General features: G+C 38.7%; 1 protein-coding gene across 1 annotated transcript in view; it reads left to right on the top strand.

The window, feature by feature from the left end:
• Positions 1 to 16,510, top strand: part of DCDC1 (doublecortin domain containing 1) — a gene marked incomplete at both ends in the record, with an annotated part of 430,017 nt that overhangs the window by 219,575 nt on the left and 193,932 nt on the right. Inside the window, 2 exons of the mRNA XM_082844001.1 lie at positions 10,587 to 10,688; positions 13,833 to 13,996. Coding sequence (XP_082700127.1) covers positions 10,587 to 10,688; positions 13,833 to 13,996 — 266 coding nt within the window. The remainder of the gene's footprint in view (positions 1 to 10,586; positions 10,689 to 13,832; positions 13,997 to 16,510) is intronic.

The following is a 16,510-nucleotide window of genomic DNA, read 5'->3' as shown; positions in this document are numbered from 1 at the left end:
ACACATATGTCTACAAGGCACTGTGCTTGGTACAGTGGGAAGAGGCAGAGAAGCCTGCAACGCCTTTTTGGCCCAAGGCTGATTATTTAATTTGAACAATATGACACCTCCTTTTGAAGACAATAAAACTAATGTGTAGGTCTTCTCAGCTTTTTACTACAATTTCATTTTAGTTTACAGGCTTGTTTGTATTTAGAAAATGGGCTAATTTCGTTGATAACAGAAAAGATGCTAATTTTTATCTGTAATACCTTCCTGGCCTTTCCTGTGCTTTGGAGACTTGAATTTGCTCTACCAAAGGCACAACGACACCATGGAACCATCTGAGATTTGTATTCTATTTTGTGACCATTTTAAAAAATTTTTAAAGTTTTCTAACCATATATATCCATATGTAAAGTTTTCTAACCATATATAAAATTTAATAGGAAGTTTATTTAAATATTTAGGAGTCTATGGAACAATTAAATGAATTAAAGAGACAACTGAGGTCAAGTGGCGAGACTTTTTTTGGGGGGGGTATGGTGTCATCACTGTTCTGCATGCATATTGTTCTTATTTCCATTGTACATTCCTTGGTCCTTGTCTTTCTGTTTAACCACTTTTCCCATATATGTATTTACAATCTCTGAGCTTCTCTGTTATTTCACCTACATTATTTGAGTAAACAGTGGGACAACAAATTTAGGATATGCTCTAAGTACAAGTAGTAAAACATACCAACTTAAAACTTCATTTTTCAAAGGAATTGTTTCTAGAGTAGTAAAACTGGAATATTCAATGTTATTGTTGTGACTTCAAGAACATATATTAAATGTTGGACAAAATGTGATGGAGATAATCAGTTTTCATATGTAGATTTTGCCAAGGCAAATGTTGGACTGTCCATTTTAAAGGCAAGTAAACCTTAGATCCCATGAATGCCTGCTAACATCTCATGGGATAGCTGTTAGCAGTAGGCCCTGAAATATCTCACCTACCCTTCTTTCCAGTGCTCTTTTCCATCTTGCCTTCTTTTCCTTTCTTTCTTTTTTCATTTTTTTGGTGGCCTGTTGGGGGGTGGGGGAATGCCAGCGTATTCACCCCACCCTATTTCCTGACAGGCATCTGCAGCCAGGTGTAAATCTCTATTTGCAGGAAAATACAATATTCCCTTCCTAGACCCAATGAAGAGAAAAACTGAAAAACTGTGTCTGTATCAAAATCAGGGAAGAGCAATTGGTTGGGCGGGGCATAATCTCCCATGCAGAGCCCTTGTAATGAGACAGGCTTTCCCTGTGCAGTCCTGACAGTCTTGAAGGTGCCCAGGGAATTGCCAGGTGGGCAGTCAGCAGGGAAAGTCCACAGGCCAGAGCTGGATTACTGTCCTAGCAGTTATGCAGACTAAATGCAATCACTGAACCTTACTGCTGCAGGCACACTCTCTCTCTCAGGGAGACTGTCCTTCTCCATAGCAGTTAATTTGTCTTTACCTCTCAATTAGCTTTTTCACAGAGTGTTTGAGATGCTCAAGTCACTGAGATTCTCTTCTTGCATATGCTCCTGTCCCCTGGATTACCCACTGACATCTATGTTAGCTCGACTCACCATGAATATTATCAAGCATTAACTCATCATTTGAACATAGAAATGAATGCAGATTTTCTAGTAAGTGCAAATGAAGTGATGCATCTATTCCTACTTCAGATTCTACCTACAGCGTTGATAATGTTTTATGATAAAAAATGGATTTTTAAAAAAATGAAAATGTATTGTTCTAGGCAATAAACTTTTGCATAGGTTTTAGTTACTCAGAGTATCTATTCATATTAGGGGAAAAAATTACCTTCCCAGGCAGATTTGATATATAAAAAAGAAACCGAATAGCATTAAAAACATATACTCTATTGTAAGATGAGAATATGATCTCTGAGGCTGAGAATTGGGGAAGTCTGATGATTTGGCTCATATTTAATCGTATAGTATTCTTTTCCCTAGTAAAATAGAATTGGGGGGATGTGGCTATGCTTTTCTCATCAAAAAAGCCCTTACTTTCCTTGAGAAGAAATATATTGAGCCCAGGAACTTCGAAAAACCTTTATTTACCAAAATCTGGTATATAATGTTCAGCTACTGACAGGACCCACATACCTGATATTGATATTTTAATCCCAATTAATTAGAATTTTAGGCACAAAATTAATTTAGACAAAGTGAAAAATCTTTGTTCCACTTCTCCTTGAAATATTCTCATTTATAAAGGGCTTTTTTTTTTTTTTCCCGCGGTACGCGGGCCTGTCACCGTTGCGGCCTCTCCCGTTGCGGAGCACAGGCTCCGGACGCGCAGGCCCAGCAGCCACGGCCCACGGGCCCAGCCGTTCTGCGGCATGTGGGATCCTCCCGGACCGGGGCACGAACCCGTGTCCCCTGCATCGGCAGGCGGATTCTTAACCACTGCACCACCAGTGAAGCCCCAAATGTTGGCTTATCTTTAATCTTCATTGGCTTTTAAAAGTTGTAAAATTAATATATACAGTACTTTATTAAATTCAAGTAATGCACAAGGTATGCAGCAAAATGAAAAAGGCCCTGTTGGCTCCATTGCTATTTCCTAGAGTTGTGTTGTCAAGCAAATATGGTAGGTCCTGGGCTTTCCTGGTGGCGCAGTGGTTGAGAGTCCGCCTGCTGATGCAGGGGACACGGGTTCCTGCCCCGGTCCGGGAGGATCCCGCATGCCGCAGAACGGCTGGGCCCGTGGGCCGTGGCCGCTGGGCCTGCGCGTCCGGAGCCTGTGCTCCGCAACGGGAGAGGCCGCAACGGTGACAGGCCCGCGTACCGCGGAAAAAAAAAAAAAAAAAGAATCCACCTGCCAATGCAGGGGACAGGAGTTCGAGCCCTGGTCCAGGAAGATCCCACATGCACAGAGCAACTAAGCCCGTGTGCCACAACTACTGAGCCTGCACTCATAGGGCCCGCGAGCCACAACTACTGAGCCTGTGTGCCACACGTACTGAAGCCCACGTGACTAGAGCCCGTGCTCTGCAACAAGAGAAGCCACCGCAATGAGAAGCCCGCGCACCGCAACGGAGTAGCCCCCTCTCGCCGCAACTAGAGAAGAGCCCGCGCACAGCAACGAAGACTCAACACAGCCAAAAAAATAAATTAATTAAAAATTAAAAAAGGAAAAAGAAATTACTTGGCTTAGAACATCAGGCAAACACATTTACCTTGCCACTGTCTTCTGTATAATTTTAAACATTTTCATGTAATGACTTTAGCGAGAATTGTAATTGGATACAAAGAGATTATTGTTTGCAGCATCATGCACCTTGTTTTAGAAATTTTACCTTGTCAGAAATGGGGTTGGGGAGAAGCCCTTTAAAAAAATTATGACAAAGCAGTGAAATGTGACTTTAAATGCTTAAAGGAAAAGAACACAGGCCCACTCCCAGGGTAACTGTGAAGCTGATGAGGGCATCGTGCAGACCTCTCCATCCTTGGCCCCCCGTGGCCTTTGCTCCATACCCAACTCCAACCCCCCAGTTCAGGCTGTCAGATACCATCCTTACTTCAGGAAAAAGGCATACCATACTTTCTTTCAAGCTAAGACAGTATCAAACCTTTTTTTTTTCTTGGATCAAAGTTTTTCTTGGAATGCCCTGTGTAAAGTAAATGAAAGTAGGATGTACCCCTTTTGAAGCCAGGTTGGTGGTTTTCCCCACAGACTCATTCATCAGGTTTGATCTCCCACTTTGGACCACAGCTCCCCACTCTCACTCCCCTATCCACCAGCCCTACCCCAGGCCCTCTGAGGAATTCCAGAAAGCCAAGATTGAAAATCCTAACCTCAAAGATCAATAACCAATAAGGTCAAATATTATTTTCTCTCATAGAGCTGTGGTATTTCAGTTGTGACAAAAGAGTATCCCTCCAACTGGAATTTCAACTAGTATTGGAAAGTTGATGGGAGTGGTATTTTGGGGTCGGAGTCTTTTAGCCCACTCCTAAAATCCTACACCATTGGCAGTCACCCACTTTATATCTTCTAAATGGTGGGCTGTGCTGCAACTTACAGAGGATATCTAAAATGTCTCTTTTAAAGTAAATTATTTTCTTAAATATACCTTTTCTGGGCTTTAAAACAATGTTATTTGATTTTTGATTCAGGTCCCACTTAGACTGGTGAAGTTTAACAGTGAAATAACTTGTCTTCACATAAGTGCATTTTTATTTCTTCGGACAAATGTACTGTCTCCTTACCTGTTAAGTACAGTTTAAAGATATCTCTGTTAGGCATTAAAACACATTTTCCTATACGCAGTATAAACATACTAATTCATTATTAACTTTTCATTGCCTGAATCTCATAATTTTAATATTTGCTTTGTGATTATCTTCTTATCTGAATATTAAAATTAGACATGTTTACAGTTTGATTTATAGTATATTATACATTTGAGAAGATGTAGAAAATGTGGACATTCTATAAACTATCTCACAAGTCTGTAACAATAAAAAAAGTAATAGCACATTTATTTGATTTAATGTACATACAATGTTAGTTCACTTAGAGTGAATTTTCTATCTCTAAAGGCGACTTTGAGTTCTGATTGGATAGATTTTTTTCATGGCTAATTAGCTTCTCACATAAGAAAATATTCCATTTTAATTTTCATGTTCTTTGACTTAGGTAAAAAACTTCTATAAATTACTTTTCTATATCTTTAAAAATTTTCATATTGTAGGATCTCTAATCTTAGATATGAGTAAATTTTGATGTTTGTAATTTAAAACATCGTAGGGCATTATGCTAAGTGAAATAAGTCAGACAGAGAAGGACAAATACTGTATGATATCACTTACATGTGGAGTCTAAGAAAGCCGACCTTGTAGAAACAGAGACTAGGATGGTAGGTACTAGGGGTTGAGGTGGGGCTGGAGGTGGGAATGGGGAGATATTGGTCCAAAGGTATGAACTTTCAGTCAGAGGATGAATAAGTTCCGGGGATACAATGCTGAAGACTGTGATTTAGTTACTAATATGTATTATTTACTTGAAAGTTTTAAAGAGGGTAGATCTTAAATATTCTTACCACAAAAAGAAATGGTAATTATGTGATGTGATGGAGGTGTTAGCTAACCCTGGTAATCATTTAGAAATATGTATCAAATCAACACGTTGTGCACAAACCTACATGTTATATGATAGTTACATCTCAATAAAGCTGGAAAAAAATCAGAGGACTTGATTTCTAAAGATCTTGCTGCCCCTTATGATTAGATTTGCACTAGGCAAGTCACTTAACCTCTCTGAGACTCACCTATAAAATCCAGTTGCTTTGAGTATGGAGTGATTTAAAGGTGTGCACACTCTACACTGCGAATCACTGTGCACGTGTGTAGTGGATGCCGTGCCATACTACCTGGATTCCCTCTTCAGGACTGAGATAACCACCCCCCACCTCCAGCTGCCACACCTACATTCTTCTCGGACAGTTGCCCTTGGTGTGAAGTTGCTGCTTCTCCAAAGATTAGGCCCCCATCCTCAGCGCAATCTGCATCCAATATTTGATTGGTGGGCAGTGCAAAGCCATACTCCCTGGCCTCAATTCTGGACAACGCTGAGGGGCCATCCCAGGTCTAGAGCTCCCACCAGAGGCCTCTGTTGCAACTACATCACAGTTTACCTTCTCCCTCTGCCCACTCCTGTTTCCTCACTCCCCTCACCTGTGTTGTACCTGAGAACGCTCCGCAGGAAACTTTCCGCAGGTAAATTTTGGTCTCAGAGTCTGTTTCCTGGGGACCCTAATCCAAGACAACATGTAAGCTAACCTTTTCCCAACTTATTTAATTATTTCACCTGAAGTATGCCAAATAGTTTTGTGGGGCTATTTTATATTCCTTTCCTTCACCAGACCTCTAGTAGTAAATCCTGTTACCGTACAGCCTCCCAACTTTTGGCAACACACTGCGGTGTCATTTTCCTATTATTGCCTCTTGACAGCATTGCCTCCTGAGGCATTTTGAAGCTTAGGTGTTTGGCCTTCCACTCACGCACAGAAGAGCTTCCTGGGTGGTCTGTCCAGCCGTTATAGAGAGTTTGGGAACCTGCTGGTCCCCGACAGCTAGCTCTTAACCAGACTTATAGCATTAAAGGCCGCTAATGGCACTGAACTAGGCCTTATACAAGTCCTTAAATAGGTGTCATAAATGATGCCAGACAAACTGGTCAAAGAACCACATCCTATTCAAGTCATCTTCCCCCCGCGTGGTTTACGTTTTGGTCACTGCCTCTATAAAATCTTCACAGTAAATACAGTTCTTTTGATAGTTTGTAAACATTTTTGTGCCTTCACAGAAACTACATATGAAGTTATACTTAGGTTGATTTATTTACATCCATAGATGCAGACATCACGGTCCAGAAATATTAGCCTAGCTACAAATTTTATTTCCCAACCCCACTAATGAATAAATTACTCTGGAATGAACGAAAGAAATTGACCATTTATAACCAAGTCCATTGTTAATACTCTGTTCTGAGCCGCAGTCATTCACCCTTCGGATAACTTTTGCTCCCTGGAGTCTACTCTCCACCCAGCAGCCCCGATGCTCCTTTTAAGTCAGATCCTGTTACTGCTCTGTTCCAGTCCCTCCAAGGATCCCCCATTTTGCTGCCCACCCCTTAACCCTCTGATTTCACGTTACTTACCCTTCTTCTCTCTCACTCTGCTCCCATCACACCAGCCTGCTTGTAGTTCCTGGAACATACTGGGCACGTTCCTGCCTTAGTTTCTTTGCTCTAGCCTCTCCCTCTGCCTCCAGTGCTCTTCTGCCAGCTATCTGCTTGGCTAACTCTCTCACCTCCAAGTCTTTACTCAAATCTTTCCTCTCTTGAAAGCCTTTTCTGATCACCTGCTTCATATGGCAACCACCACCCATCCCACTCATTGATCCTAGGCCCTATATCCCTTCTCTGCTATATTTCTTCCTCTTTACATGGCACTTACCACCTTCTAACTTCCTCCAAGGTGCATTTACCATGATACCCATGTACCTAAGTTTCAGGGCCCCTTTCCTGCTTAGGCCCCTTCCAAAACCCTGGGAGAGGCCCTAGCAATGTGTTCACATGGCCACATGTTTCTGTAAAATTTGCAAATATAATATATTTTAACTACAATTGACTGAGAGCATTGTCTGTTTCCACTCCAACTTCCTCTCTGTCAAGTTTTCCCTTGCACCAGCTGGAGCTGAAGTGGTTGCAGGCATTTTTGAGGTCTGGCTAAGGGGAAGTTGAGTTGAGGATACATTTAGTTTGAACATAGTGGAATGTAATTACTGGTGTGCAGTCATTTCCCTGTATCGTAGTTCAGTTAGGGCTAAGCTACCCTGGTATGGGAAGAGCTTCTAGGAAGATGGCTACTACCTGCTGGCCATAGAGTGTATTGCTTTTTGACTGTGGACTAGAGTGCCTGTCACCAAAAGTATATGGGTGGTGGAGGAAAAACATAGTGTGAAATTAACAAAGTCAAGTAACTTGTAGAAAATCCTTCCACATTTTACAGCTCATATTTTAAAGTAAACTATCAAGCTTTTCCCAAAGTTGACATCAGTCCTAAAAATTTTTATGAAATGACCAACCAAGTTGTGTAGTTGAGAGAAATTTTTCTAATCAATAATAGAAATTTTTTGATTAACCATGCAAGACGGAGGATGGAATTATATTCCTATTCTCCTTATAGAAAATGTTACAAGATTACCAAATGAAGAGGTGATTGAAGACAATTCAGCCAAAAAATGTGCATTGGATAGTAAATTAATGAAAATATTTTGTGACTTTTTCTGGATTTTGTCATGTTTTTTGCTATGTGTGAGCTTTTTAATATGTGTAAATTGTTGTAATTTCTCATTTTAAATAAATATTTTGTATCTAGTTTTCCATTTGTAATTTTGCATTTTTTTTTTGTTAATGAAGGCCCACCAAGTTGTATAAACTTCAGACCTCACAGACCTGGATGTATCCTGACCTTGCTATATGATTTCCTTACTTGTTCTGTCAGGAATCTTAGTTCACTGGTATATCTTAAGCACTTGAGCAGTGGATGGCACATAGTAGGCACTCAATAAATATTTGTTGAATGAAGAATTGATTAACAACATTACAGTGAAACATTGGTGTTAACCTAATTTAATTCTGCTGAAGAAAAGTCATTGTTGACATGAAGGAAAGTAAAAAGACTGCAGTTCATGGGAAACTCCTCCTAGAAACTCTGTACTTTGTGTAACTAAGGGCATAGAAGTAAATTCCTATTTATAGGTATTTTTTTCAATAGTCATTAGCTACAATGTTTTTGAAAGGATCTGGATCCCCCCCCCCTTTTTTTTTTTTTAGATTCTATTGCATTACTCCTCAGCTAGGGACTCAAGACTAGCCTTTAGCTGGCTTTTTGTATCACCCTACTTCAAGGGTGAGAATTTAGTTTTAGAACTATAAGGAGGTAATGGCATGCAGATAGCCACTAGGAAGCAGTTGGTTTTTCTTAAGCCAAGGATTAGGCAGCAGGAAAATAAAGGTAGACTATTTTTTATTTTCCTATGTAAATTCTGTTTAGAGAGCTATCTTTGTTTAGACATTGGACAATAGAAATAAAAATACTTTCATGCAAAGGAAGAAAAAAATAGAATACTTAGATTTAAAAAAAAGGTCATAGTGATACAGACCTTAAAAATAGGAGCTGAGCCTTAAGAAAAGCAGAATGTCATAGAATTTCGGCTTGGGGAATTTTTACTTTTGTAGAAATACAGAAAAAAAACATTATATGAATGACTAGTGGAGGGCAGATTTCTTTCACTTAAACACCTAAACTTTTACTTAAACAATAAAGCACCTCTTTTTTCCTTATGCCCTCATAGGGCTTTTAGAGGCCAGAGCCTTTTTTTTTTTTCTTGAGAACACTCTTTTCTGGACATAGAAGGGAAGACTTATTAACAGTAGTGAAGAAAGCAGTAAGCTAATGAAGGTCTTAGGTGTTGTCCAGGTCCTATTTGCTTTCTCAGTTTGACAGCACTCACACAGCTATTTTCTAGAATATAATTTGCTGCACTCCAGTTCCACATCCAGCAAGTCTTGACAAAGGAACATCAATAAGTTCTCCAAACCGAGCCTTTGTCAACACTAACCTTGCAGAATGTGATCCGCCTAGAATTGTGAACCTAATTGCTAAATGGCTCTGTTGTTTAAGAGGGCCCTGAAGAGATTGTTGGGACAGTAAGCTTCTCCTCCCACATTATTTCCCATAGGTTTGTAGGCAACAGTTGGGTTTACAAAGTTCCTGGCTAAAGTAGAGAGATTTGTTGCTCAGAATTGTATCTTTTCTCAGAAAAGAGGTTTAAAAAATCCCCTTTAGCAAAAGCTACTGTAGAGTGTGGAGCATCAATGCTCCAAGGCTGACAGCTGTACCATCTCCACTAGGCTGTCAGTACCATGAAAAGCACAGAGTGGAGAAAATCCCACCATTCTTAAACATTGTTACTCTTTTTTTAAACCTTTTTTTTTTTTTTTTGCCTAAAGCCTGAGGAAGTGCTATTGAAGCACATTATTTCCTAAACCAAGTTAGGACTAATTAAATAACTCTCAAACTGTCTCAAAAGTAAAACAGATGGCTTTCTTTCTTATATTTAAATAAAATATTCTCCCAAATTATCTTCTCTGGAGATAGCACTAGAAATAAATAAAATGGTTACTCTGATGTGATAGGTCTATCAGAAAGGGAAGAAAAGAACTTTTGAGAAAAAAATACAGTAAAAAGCAAGGATTTACGTTACTCATCAAGCCTCTATCGGCCTGCATTCTCTCTTGCCTGGTGAATGACGCACCCCACGTGGGCCCTCAGCATGGTCAGAGGACGGTGTTCACTCTAGTGGAGGCTTCCTTTGGGACTGGTTTATTTGGATACCTTTGACCAGAACGTTAGCTAGCATTTTCTTTTTCCAGATGAGCATTGCATAATGCAATGTTCTGAATTTTATCTCTGTTCTCAGCAACTTGTTGCTTATATGCACTTAAAATGGATGGCTTTCATTGTACCTTTATGCAATACATTTGTCAGGTTGGATTTCCTTTCAGTGAGTCAAAAGATGAGCTTAACACTGATATATTTTAAATATAAATTAAACATTCCTTACATAATTGATGGCTTTATGTTCTTCAAAAAGAATGAAATGAGCTAGTTAATTGGTTGCTAGCTGACCTTTCCCTGACGCTTGCCCCATGTAAGCATTCGGTGTAGTCAGTGATTCCTCCTTTAATGTCTGTGTTTCCTTCTATTTTAAGATTGTAGGGAATGACAGTCAGGTTAAGGACACTGAAACCAAAAGGAGAATCAAGGGACTTCCTTTGTACTATTCTAGTCCTGTTGCTTTTCATTGCCAATTACTTGCACGTGCTCATACCGGCCGTCTTTGCTTTACACAGTTAACCATATGTGTGAGTTTCAGTCGGCCCTGTACTGTGCAAAATCAGGACTGCTTGTGTTTATATATGTATTTATATGTATGTATATGTGTGCGTGTATTTATTTTTAATTTTGAATGTGCTTATTTTTCAGATATTTGAAAATGGTAAAGACACTGGAGAGATCTCTGTTTGTATCAGTGAAAAAGATCTGGGGCCCAATAGCCCAATTCAAACTGGCTATATGATGGAAAGAGTGAGTTTACTGACTATTCATTTATGACTCTGAGCACCTTCCAAGTTACTTGTAGTTAATTTAGACAATTACATTTTTAAAGTTGTTCAGAAAAGATGAATCGTTTGCTGATCTGTAAAGATTTATAGTTTCAAGCTTGACTCCTGGATTCCGGAGGTTCTCAGCTTTAGTATAGTATTAACTCCTGACCTCTTACTTAATAGCATCTTAATCTTCATTATGCTTTTATGTGAAAATCTGTCTACACTGGACTCTGGAATTGACCTCTTGTTTACACACTGACAAGAAGTGACATGATATCCAGTGGAGGGTGTGTTCTGCGTCTAGGGTATTTCCAAGCCCTAGACCCTGAGCAACTAACACACAGCCTTGGTCTTCTCCTGAGCTCGTTGTGAGCAAGTCCAGATGGTTTATCTTAGGCATTCTTACCTTTTCCTATTTTCCAGACAATTGGGATGTTTCTCAAGCAGAACCAATATGTTCAGGGTCTTTATTTTGGGTCTTTGTCTTGCATGAAAGGACGCTGAATACCCTGTTGTTTACAAATTGGGGTTATTCGCCTGAGCGCACACCAGTGTTTTGGGCTCTGTTGCTTGACCTTTGTTCAGAAACTTGCTCCATTTTTCCCCCCTTCAGTTCAGTACCCTCAGACTTACCTCTCCCTGGTGGTATCCATTACCTGGACTTCACAGTCAGTCACAAAAGCTGATCATCCGATCACTAGCTGAGCTCAGAAGCGATGGGAAGTGCTACCTTGATCGCTTAGAGGGAGAATGATAAAGAGCCTTGGCTGGTTTTCTTTTACCATCACATCCCTGACTATACACATCACCGTGATACAAAAGGCTTCCTAGAATGCTCTACCTGTAAATTCCTCTTTTCCACATTAGAATATTGTCCTTTCTGGTTCATATAAAAAATTGAAGATGGAATTTATGTTAGATTACACAGGAAGATATTATTCTGTAGAAAGCTTTTGTTGGCTAATGGCACACTGTAATTGATCTGTGGTTTGCAAGAAAATCGGGGGAAAACCTTTAACTAGGGGCATTATAAAGCTTTTTAGGAGAGCCCTTGTGACACCTAAAGACGACTGTTCCCTTGGTGCACACTTGTCTCAATCACTAGCCTAAGATGTTTCACACTCTTCTCAGGTCCCTGAACAAATTCTTATCCTATAAAGGCCTGGTGATGACAACTTTAAAGATAAATGGGTGAAGATTATCACTATTTTTGGTCACTATAGCCCAGCCCTCACCAATGACCTAGAGATGAAAGACATTGAGGCCTTACCTCCTGGAGGCTGTCGCACGCTCATCTTTGAACACCTAAAATGCAGTGTGTTGCCAAGTTGAGAAAATAGAGATTGCAATGCAACTCCTGTGAAAGTGAATTTGGCTCAGTGGTCAGGTGTTCACATCCCTTCTACCACACACTCCTGTTCTTTGTGTGCTTATTTCTCTCCTGGATCAGGCCTTAAATTTTTTATATCTTCTCCTTTTACGAAAAAGGAGATGCCTATAAAGCAAAATCACTGTGATTTAAAAAATGATCAACGTTGCTTGTTTTCTGAAATAATAGCAAAGCCACAAAAAATAAGCTCAAGGGCTGAGACCACACAGAAATAAATGTAGGGCTTTATAAATACAGTCCATGGATTTCAAAACTTTTTGTGGTTCCAGTGAAAAAACAAAACACAGATTTTTTACTATTCTAACACGTTGCCTATTATATTCCTAAAGAGAATAGTAATCATTATTTTTAACTCAAAGGACTTGGCTATGCTGGATGAAAAGTATTAACTTTAACGAAAGGAAAGATGTATCATCATTTTCAGCCCTTCTGATGCTCAAGGCTAAAATATCTGGTCAGTGCAGAGCTGATAGAAACAACATAAAGCTGATGAAGTTGGAGATAAGATTATTTATCCCTAATTAGGGCAAAGCCTAAGCCTTAAGCCTTCTATAGATATAGTTGCTGGTCATAGAAAATATTTTACTCAGTAAAGAGTTTACAGCCAATAGGTGAGGAAACTGGAGATATATGACAGGCTTGCACCTTTCCTTTTCTCTGGGCCTCGGCATTTAGCACGTCTCAATATACCTTCAATGGGAATTAATAGAAGGAGCAAAAAAGGCACCCTGAACAGCAGCTAGGCAAGAAAAGGCTACAACTATATCCGCATCCCTGCCGAGATTACAGAGTAACAAGAAATTGAGAGGCACAAGAACTGACAAGGCAGAGAAGAAAAGGAAGCCTGTGACAGAAGGCTGGGGGGAAAACAGAGTGATGGATAGTTGGGGCACAGAGCGGGAAAGAGCAGAGTCCTAAACACTCAAAGGGGACAGATAATGATGAAAAATATCTTTTAGAAGTCCATGTGCAACACGGTTCAGCCGGATTTACTTTTATTTGAAATATGCCTTCAGTTAGAAATATCTTGATAATTTAGAGATTCTAAGTATAAGATAGAAGCAAACACAGACAATGCTATTATTTAACATATTAAATGATAGCATTTCATACTTCACACTTCGATTACATCTTATTTAAAACTTGAAAACATCCCCTATTGAAGCCGCTCGCAAGCTTCAGCAGAGCTCTTAATTAATACATCCAGGAAGAGTTCTTCTAAGTGAATTGGCTGGCGTAAGCCGGAAAGTCATGTTTATTTTTGCAGTCCTGTCAGTGGTGGATTGTTCCACCGTTGGTTACCTGAGGTTAGTCTCGGTGATGGGAGATTGCTGATTGTAAAACTTGAACATACTCTGGAAGGACCCAACAGAATGTGTAGCTCAGACAAGAAAAGCATAACCCTTATCAAAGAGGACTGGTACCGTGTGTAGAAGCTAAATGCTCTTTCTGTAAGACTGTCACATCTGCTTTCCGTCCCCGTGCCAAGGGGTCAGAGCTCAATCACGAGCCTGTGGCACCCCCTGCTGGTTAAAAGCCCATGCTCATTTTGTTACTTTACACCGAGCTAAACATTGCCATCATTTCACACTTCTTTTAACATTCTGTATGAATTTAATTATCATTTGTTTGGACTTCATCTGTTACGGAGTAGAGACAGTTTATCACAGGTGTTCACATTTTACGTTATTTCTTTTTCTTCTTCATTTCCACACCCCTCCCCACCACCAGTTACTTTTCAAGATTCATCGAAGACTTCAAGGTTCTTCCATCAACCCACCAGGCCTCAATTTTTCTTCAATCCGGCTTTTCGACGAGCACGGTCAAGAAATTAAGAATCCACTTTCGCTGAAGAATGAGCAAAAAATTTGGGTCTCTTATGGTAAAGCATACAGGTAGGGGCAAGGTGTTTATTCTCAGTCTTTCTGGGACAAGCTAATTTAAAAGGAGAGTTGAGAAGCCAAGTAGCACCCTTTATAAAAAAAAATTATTTTGAATTCCAATAAAATTCCAGGGGCATTTTTTTTTTGTGAGGCAGTATTGTTTGTGGGATATGACATCTCTCTCTCTCTTTCCCCCACCCCCCTGACTTTCTGTCTTAATGCCTTGTCATAGTTCTTGAAGTCTGCCTGTCAGCACAGCAAGTGGGATTTGTTCATGTCTGAGTAGTCACCTTAATGATAGCAGATGGAAACGCCACGGGGGCCCAAGCCCATCACACTGTCATTGTCGCACACTGCCCTGACCTGCTTCCACTCCTCTATTTTTTTGTCCCTTTTTAAAGGAGAAATGGATGGTAATTGAAAAGGATCTTAAGCAAGATTTATGAAGCTGTAGACAACATGATTCCCCACTATCTCTCTCTGTTTTCACAAATAAAGTCTTAACCTTTTAAGCTCCAATGACAGGACAGCCAAAGATAAATTGGTAAAGCTTGTAAACTCTATCCTATCAAAGTTATGTTCCTCAAAAGCACCTTACATTATCCCACAATAATTACTGGTTATTACTGAGCATTGTGTAAATTTTTGTAGATTGGTAAATTCCTGCATAAAATTATCTGTGTTCCCAAGAAAAGAAAAAGGCTTCAGTCTACAGGCACTGATGAGCCTGGCTGTTGTGTGGAATATCTTGGAAATTTATGCATATTTTGACAGGACACATCCAGATGAACTCTGAAGCTGCTTGTCAGGAAACTTAAACACACTTTTCTGTCTACTTTTAATCTTTTTGTTTTGTTTCATTTTTAGCTCTTTATCTGTAGAACAGAATAGGGGAAATATTGCTTGTAGAATATAATTGATTATACACTAATTTTAACAAAAATAGCATAGACAGAACTAGGAGCTGATTAGATTTACTGTATATTCTAATAGTCAAAATTTCAAAGAGAACTAATCTACTCAGAAATCCATGCAGGTTTTGGGAGACATTGGTAGGATTTGTTGTGGGTAGCATATTACAAAATCTTTCCTGTCCCATTAGAGTAAAATTAAAATGCTTACTGGTATCTTATGCTGTGTAATTTATAAAACTAAAAAAATATCTGTAAGGAATGGTGCTTCTTCTATAGGCAGATTTCAAAATATAATTTAATTACATTGTGAGAATTATTTTTACAATGATAAAAATAGTGATGAATTTTAAAGCGGCAAGAATTCTTGTATAATTTAGCAAGCTCTTCCAATTACAAGGAAAGGCTTTAATAAAATGTATCTAATAATTTCTTCTTAAATATCATTGTTAAAGTGAAAGCAATGACTGACTAATTATGATGTTTTTAATGATATTTGCTATAATACAGTATTTTAATATGATCAAACACTTGTTCTTGGTTAATTGGATCATATTTGTGAAGTAACAAAAATTACTAAGTATCTGGAATATTCTAAAATCAACAGAGGATTGTCGTTGGCGGAATTTATAAGTGTGTATATTTGTTTGTATATCATAGCTATTTTAATAGCATAATGTTTATTTATTTTTTTCTGGTTTTGAATCCAATATGAGGCATTAGGGAAGCATTATAGCATTTTGCTACTGTTGAAACTTCTAAATTAATGTCAAAAAAGTTATTTCCATCTAGTTAAAATATATTGAGAAAAGGAAAAAATTGAGAAAATGTGCAATATGTACTACGTAAATGATATTCATTTTCAGGGAGTAATTCTAACATGTCTAACATATGTTGATATGGGGGGTAAGGTTACTCGTTTGCAAAAGATGATTTTGCCAATATCTCCTTCTATTTTGAGTCCTTTAATTGTTTTTCTCCCAATTTTTATTTTGAAAAATATCCAATCTACAGAAAATTAGATACAATGAAGATTTATATATCCTTCACCTAGGTTCAGCAATTTAAGGATTTTGACATATTTGTTTTACCTCTCTTATGTCTCCTTTCTCTCTCTTTTGAACTGTTAGGAATTAATTCCACACAATCATAAAGTTTTACTCCTAAATGCTACAGGTCACATAACTGAAGAACAGGATGTTCTCTCTATCACCACAGTATAATATCTAACACAGTCAACAATAATATAATATTGTCTAATATGTAATCTATGTTCATACTACCCAAAATCTGCTTTAGAGCTTTTTTTGTAATCCAGTATCCAAATAAGCTTCATCTGTTGCATTTAGGTATTTTCTTTAGTTCTCTGTAATGTAGACTATTCCACCATCTTTTGTTTTATTCTTCATGACATTGGTTTTCTTTTTGAAGAGTTCAGGCACTTTTCTTGTAGAATCTCCCACATTCTAGACTTGTGTGAGTGTTTTCTCATGATTAGATTCAGTTTAAATATTTTTGGCAATACTACACAGGTGATGTGATTGAGTCCTATGATTCTAAAGTTGAAGAGCAAGTGTTTGTCACCAATTTCAAAAACAAAACGGCTCATAATTGA

Source organism: Leucopleurus acutus (genome assembly GCF_964270905.1).
Source record: "Leucopleurus acutus genome assembly, chromosome: 8".
In the NCBI taxonomy this organism is placed as follows: Eukaryota; Metazoa; Chordata; class Mammalia; order Artiodactyla; family Delphinidae; genus Leucopleurus; species Leucopleurus acutus.
The sequence above is the reverse complement of the archived record's forward strand: the minus strand, read 5'-3'. Positions and strand labels throughout refer to the sequence as shown.